The sequence below is a fragment of the Trichechus manatus genome, unplaced genomic scaffold, assembly GCF_000243295.1.
Source record: "Trichechus manatus latirostris isolate Lorelei unplaced genomic scaffold, TriManLat1.0 scaffold00008, whole genome shotgun sequence".
Taxonomy (NCBI): Eukaryota; Metazoa; Chordata; class Mammalia; order Sirenia; family Trichechidae; genus Trichechus; species Trichechus manatus.
Genome location: NW_004443944.1, coordinates 27,283,432 through 27,290,269, shown reverse-complemented (window position 1 = coordinate 27,290,269; position 6,838 = coordinate 27,283,432). Strand labels below are relative to the sequence as shown.

The 6,838-nt window shown below is 37.9% G+C and overlaps 1 protein-coding gene across 2 annotated transcripts in view; it reads right to left on the bottom strand.

Moving 5' to 3' along the window:
• The window catches only part of SAMHD1 (SAM and HD domain containing deoxynucleoside triphosphate triphosphohydrolase 1), a 51,999-nt gene that overhangs the window by 14,753 nt on the left and 30,408 nt on the right, over positions 1-6,838 (bottom strand). For both annotated transcript variants that reach the window (XM_023724828.1, XM_004370368.2), the window contains exons 10-11: positions 5,216-5,307; positions 4,527-4,642 (exon numbers count right to left, since the gene is read on the bottom strand). In XM_023724828.1, coding sequence (XP_023580596.1) covers positions 4,527-4,642; positions 5,216-5,307 — 208 coding nt within the window. The remainder of the gene's footprint in view (positions 1-4,526; positions 4,643-5,215; positions 5,308-6,838) is intronic.

Here is a 6,838-nt window from a genome sequence, read left to right as displayed (position 1 = left end):
GTGTATCTTTGGCTATGTATATTTTCACCAAGAAAAAAAGGTCGAGAAGGGAGAGGGTTGACATGTCCTGGGGTTGTTAACCAACGTCATAAAACAATATGTGTAAAAAAAAAAAGAAAAATGTGTACTGACTGTTTAATGAGAAACTATTTGTTCTGCAAACCTTCACCTGAAGTACAATTAACAAAAAAAAAAAAAAAAAAGAAAAGAAAGGGAAAAAAAAATAATCCAGTAGAAGGGTAGAGATGAAACAAGACTGCATTCATTCCAGCTGATGACTGGGTGATGGGTACATAACCCATAAAACCAAACCCATTGCCACTGTATCGATTCCAACTCATAGTGACCCTACAGGACAGAGTAGAACTGCCCCATGGGGTTTCAAAGGCTGTAACCTTTACGGAAGCAGACTGCAACATCTTCTTCCCACGGAGTGGCTGGTGGGTTCAAACTGCCAACCTTTCAGTTAGCAGTCAAATGCTTAACCACTGTGCCACTAGGGTTCCTTAAACTCACTGCCATCGAGTCAATTCTGACTCATTGCGACCCTACAGGACAGAGTAGAATTGCCCAGTAGGGTTCCTAAGGCTGTAATCTTTATGGAAGCAAATTGCCACATCTCTCTCCCGCATCATGGCTGGTGAGTTCTAACCACTGACCTTCTGGTTTGCAGCTGAGCGCGTAACTACTGTGCAACCAGGGCTTCTTAATGGATACATAAAACCAAAAACCAAATCCACTGCTGCTGAGTCGATTCCAACTCATAGCGACCCTATAGGAGGGAGGAGAACTGCCCCATAGGGTTTCCAAGGAGCAGCTGGTGGATTCGAACTGCCACTTTTTGTTTGGCAGCTGGGCTCTTAACTACTGCACCACCAGGGCTCCAATGGGTACACAGGGATGTATTAATTTATTGTTGTTACACTTTTTTTTTTTTTTAAAGGGAATGATATTTAAGTATTTACAAACAAAATTATGTCTGGGATCTGCTTCAAAACAGTCCAATGCTTGAAGGGAGTGGGTGGATGGAGCGTGTAAAGCAAAACTGCTATGTATTGATAATTGTTGTTAAGTGATAGGTACATAGAATTTGGTAAATTTCCTTAATACAAAGTTTTAATAGGTTCCATTCCATGATAATACTAGAAAGTAATTTTTAAAAATTCTTGCTTTTTTCTTTTTCCTCCAACTTTTTCTATTAAAAATTTTCAAAATGAAATATCCTTTACCTTATACCATTTACCTAAATTCATCAATTGTTAACATTTCCCACATATGCACTCTGTCTCTCTCTCTCTAGGTGAATTTTTATGAAACATTTGAAAATTGTAGATCTCACACCCCTTCAACCCCTAAATACTGCAGAGTTCTGAGGGGAAGGTAATGTCTATATTTTGCATTTGTCAAAACTCTAGTAAATGCATTTGTACAAATTGTATGCAAATTTTACATCAAAAGAAAAAAAAAATCTACAATAATTATTGACCTTTAATTGATGTGCATGCCGAAGGATTTAGGGTAAAATCTACCGATGTCTGCAATTTACTCTGAAATGCATTAAAAATAAGATGGATAAAGGGATGGTAAACAGATAGATATGTGATAAAGCAAATACAGTAAATGCTAGAATTTAGGTGGTGGGTATACAGATGTTTATTGTAAATTTTTTTCAATACTGCTGCGTGTTTGTAACACTTCCTTGTAAACTGTGGAGAAACATTCTAAAAAACCAACCAACCAACCAACCAACCAAGCAACAAAAGAAAGTGGAGATGTTTAAACAAAGATAAGGTGAGCTGACTTTTGGAAAGCAACAGAGGTAATGCAGGTCCTGATGGTTTTGATCCTTCAAAGTCACGTAGTTAAGGACACCTAGATTATATGTATGGAGCCTTGGTGGTGCAGTGGTTAAGAGCTCAGACTGCTAACCAAAAGGTCAGCAGTTTGAATCCACCAGCCGCTCCCTGGAAACCCTATGGGGCAGTTCTACTCTGTCCTATAGGGATCAATAGGAGTCAGAATCTACTTAACAGCAACGGGTTTAGATTATATGAGGAGCCTGGGTGGTGCAAGCGGTTTGCAATCGGCTGCTAACCTAAAGGTAGGTGGTTTGAACTCACTCGGCTTGAACCCACTCAGGGGCTCCAAAGTGCACGGAGCTTAACAACAACACTGCTCAGAATAATATGTAAGAAAGGCAAGACTATCCCTGCCTGAAATTATCAGAGGTGGAAAGGCTGTATGCTTCTTCTTCCATACTCTAGCAGATAAAGCACAAAAATGTGATCTATTCTCTGGGATTTTGTACTTGGAACAAATGATGCAAAGGAGCGAGAATAGTTTAGATCACTGCTACTCAGAGTGGGATCTGTGGGCCAGTGCTTGTATACAAGCTTGTCAACTAGTCTGTGGGGTTAAGTATAGAAATTGTTGGTAAGCACTTAGAAAGTTCTATAGCAATTTGACATTTGCTACAATAACCAATTACATGATCACCATCTTCTGAGCAAGGTAAAAACCAGTTGGGTGTTACGGAACCTGGACAGTGAGCGAGAGCTCTGTACTAGTCATGAGCTGTAAGGCCACGTCCAAATGTATGATATTTTAAGGTTAGTCAACTGAGCCAAAAGTGTACAAAATTCAAAATTCATTTCCTTTACCAAAAGACAGTTTAAATGTAAATAAAACTTTACAGGATAAATTGTTTTAACTTGCTTCTGATGAAGGATTAAAGATTAATTTTTTAAATATAGTATCACTTGCTTCATTATGGATAAAAGTTAAAAATAAATATCCCCAGCTTGCTTAAATTGTTTTAAAATTTCTTCCATTCCTATGAACATAACAATGGGAGACTAGCTTATATACTACAATGTTAGAAAAAGCGTAGAAATAATTTAGATATATTTTATCCCCTTAAAGTAACTTTTGTTGCAGGTCCAACCTAAATTAGATAAATATACATGCTCTCAATGTGCACAAAGACATTTAATATGGGGAAATTACATTTTCACTTCTAATTTTTTGTTTCGCTATGGTTGCAAAATAACTAAAATACTACAAATGTAATAGTGACTATCAATTGCTTATATGTGTATTTTAAAAGAGCAACATGTACAGTATTGTAATTCTTTTATTTTTCTCTACTGTGTTTCTTTTGATTATATTTACTGAATGTAATGGAAAGGCTGTCAAATTCAATAATAGAAATCTGGGCTTGTATTTTATGTCTCCTCCGTCCCCACCCCAATTTCATTTTTCTAGTAAGTCATTTTTATCGTATTTTACAAAAGTGTCAATCTGTGAGGGGTTGGAAATAAAGAAAATTGGTTCTTCAGAGACAGTTTGAGAACTGGCTTAGGTTTCATTCTGACAGTGTGCTGCAAACCACATCTAGCAGTGACGGAACAGCAGTGGTAGCCTAGGTGCGATGCTGTGTGTATCTTAGGCCACTCAGCTTCTGTTGTTTTTGCCCATTTTCAGAGCCTCCAGGCTTCCCACGATTCTGTAAGCTATGTGACTGCTTTCTAACTTTTAGTTAAAAAGAGTCAGTTTCATGATTTGCACCTAACTCTGTAGGTATATTGGAAACCCTGGTGGCATAGTGGTTAAGAGCTACAGCTGCTAACCAAAAGGTCAGCAGTTTGAATCCAGCAGGCTCTCCTTAGAAACTCTATGGCAGTTCTACTCTGTCCATTAGGGTCACTATGAGTCAGAATTGACTCTACAGCAACAGATTTGGTTTGGCTTGGTTTTCTGCAGGTATATATATTTTTTACGACCTACTTCTCTTGTTTCGCTGACCTTTATTTCTCAATCTATACTTTTCCACATTAAATAACTGGCTGCCAAACCTTCACCTCTCTTCCTTCCTTCTTACTCTAAGCTGCAGCTGTTGTTTCTGCTGGAGTGGGGAGAGGTGTTCCTATGTTTTGCATTCTGTTTTATAACGACAATAATATTAAAAGGGTGAGCCAGGTGTTGGCATTAGTATGGTATTAGAAGAGCTGTATTATGAAATAAATAGTAGTGAATACTAAGTAATGATGTTTCAAGTAGAAGCCCTGGTGATGCAGTGGTTAAGCACTCAGCTGCTAACTGAAGGGTCGACAGTTTGAACCCACCAGCAGTTCCATAGGAGAAAAGACCTGGCAATCTGCTCCCGTAAAGATTACAGCCTAGGAAACCCTATGGGTGGCTCTACTCCGTCACACAGGGTAGCTATGAGTTGAAATTGACTCAGTGGCACACAACAACATTCCTCATTTAAGCATCACAACAAAACTACGTGCTCGGTATCGTTTCCCCCATTTTATAACATGAGAAAACTAAGGTGCACAGCGGTTAAATTACTTTCTCAAGGTCACCTTATTAATACAAGGCAGAGCTAAAATGCAAATCCAAAAATATATAATCACTTGGGAATCTGAACTACATTTGAACATTTGGAAAATAACCCATCTGTAAGCCAGGGACAGCTTATACTTTATCTGAGATGACCACTTTTGTTATGTTCTACTTCTTACCTGTTAGTTTAGTGAAGGCTTCCATGTCATCAATTGCTGTAGAAATGTGAAACTTTTTGCCTTGAGCACCTGTAATCTCTATGTAGGGGTCTGCTTTGAGGAAAGCATCTGTAATCCTAAAGAGGATCATTTTATAAAAATTTATGCTTGTGAGAAATTTTGAATTTTTGCTTCAAGCGTTGCTTAAAGTTAAGGGAATCTTTCTACTTTAGGGAAATAAAATCTTGAAGGTATGACATTCTAAAGAGAACTGCTTCGCAATCATACTAAAGAAGCACATGTTCATAGGAGCTGCCATGCTTAGTATGTTCCAGGTACTATGGCAGGGCTTTAGATATATTATTTAATCTTTCCAGCAACAAGGTGGGTATAACCAATTTTACAGATGCAGAAATTAAATAATTTTCCTTTAACCATCCTGAGCCTTTCTAGCACTGCCTCTTCATGTCTAGCCTAAATCAGCTCTTCTCCCCTTCATCCACCCCCTTTATCCATTCTCCACTTCTTCCTACAATTAAATTAAGTTTACCGTGTGCTAGTTTTTGTTTTGTTGTTTAAGGAAACCATTTTAGATTTATTTACTTAAAATTCACTTGGATTTATCCAGAAATCTCAACTTGGCCCAACTGAGATACTCTAGCAAAGCATCATAGAGAATTTTACTGGAAAATAACAATCACATTTCTTACATTGTCTCAATGATGTTGCCAACTTTGTGCTGGTAAGCTCTGCGGTGTAAGCAGTTGCGCGTGTGGAACATATCATACAGATTCCCAACTTCCTGCAGGAAGACATGTAATAAATATTAATGTAGTACCAGATTATGTTAACCTTGTGAGAAGACAAGTCTATAAGACAAGGAAAAGGGATGGTGGCAGACAAGAAGGCTATGCATAGGGTCTACTTCATTAAAGTCCCTGAGCCCACTAAAAACTGGGGAGGGAGGCAGATTAGTGAAGCTATTTATTGGTTTGCAACTTTCATTCTGACTGAATAATAGTAAACTAAAATCTATTGGGTGCTTTGACTCTGTGACAGGTTCTGTTCTAGGTATCTTACATTTAATATTTCTTTTAATCATCCAATAACTCTAGGAAATAGGTATTATTACTCCTATATTCTTTGCAGGAATCAAATTGACTCCACCTGTGGAAAGAGACAATAGAAAAGCTCAATATCATCAGTCAGAACAAGGCCAAGCGCTGACTGCAGAACAGACCATCAGCTGCTCATATGCAAGCTCAAGTTTAAGCTGAAAAAAATTAAAACAAATCCACAGAAGCCAAAATACAACCTTCAGTATATCCCACCTGAATTTGGAGACCATCTCAAGAATAGATTTAAAGCACTGAACACTAATAACCAAAGACCAGATGAGTTGTGGAATGACATCAAGAACATCATACATAAAGAAAACAAAAGGTCATTAAAAAGAGGAAAGAATAGACGTAAATGGATGTCAGAACAGACTCTGAAACTTGCTCTTGAATGTAGAGTAGTTAAAGCGAAACAAAGAAATGATGAAGCAAAAGAGCTGAACAGAAGATTTCAAAAGGTAGCTCAAGACAACAAAGTATTATAATGAAATGTGCAAAAACCTGGAGTTAGAAAACCAAAAGGAAGAACACACTCAGCATTTCTCAAGCTGAAAGAACTGAAGAAAATATCCAAGTCTCAAGTTGCAATATTGAAGGATTCTATGGGCAAAATATCGAATGACTCAGGAAGCATCAAAACAAGAAGGAAGGCATACACAGAGTCACTGTCCCAAAATGAAATGGTTGACGTTTAACCATTTCAGGAGGTAGCATATGATCAAGAACCAACGGTACTGAAGGAAGAAGTACAAGCTGGACTGAAGGCATCGGTGAAAAACAAGTCTCCAGGAATTGATGGAATACCAGTGGATGCAGCACTGGAGGTGCTCACTCATATACGCCAAAAAATTTCGAAGACAGCTACCTGGCCAACTGACTGGAAGAGATCTATATTTATACCCATTCCAATGAAAGGTGATCCAACAGAATGTGGAAATTATCAAACAATATCATTAATATCACATGCAAGTAAAATTTTACCAAAGATAATTCAAAACAGTTGTAGCAGAACATTGACAGGGAACTGCCCAACACTTAATTGTGCTCATGAGGAACCTGTACATAGATAAAGAGGCAGTCATTAGAACAGAACAAGGGGATACTGCGTGGTCTAAAGTCAGGAAAGGTGTGCGTCAGTGTTGTATCCTTTCAATATATTTATTCAATGTGTATGCTGAGCAAATAATCTGAGAAGCTGGACTATATGAAGATGAA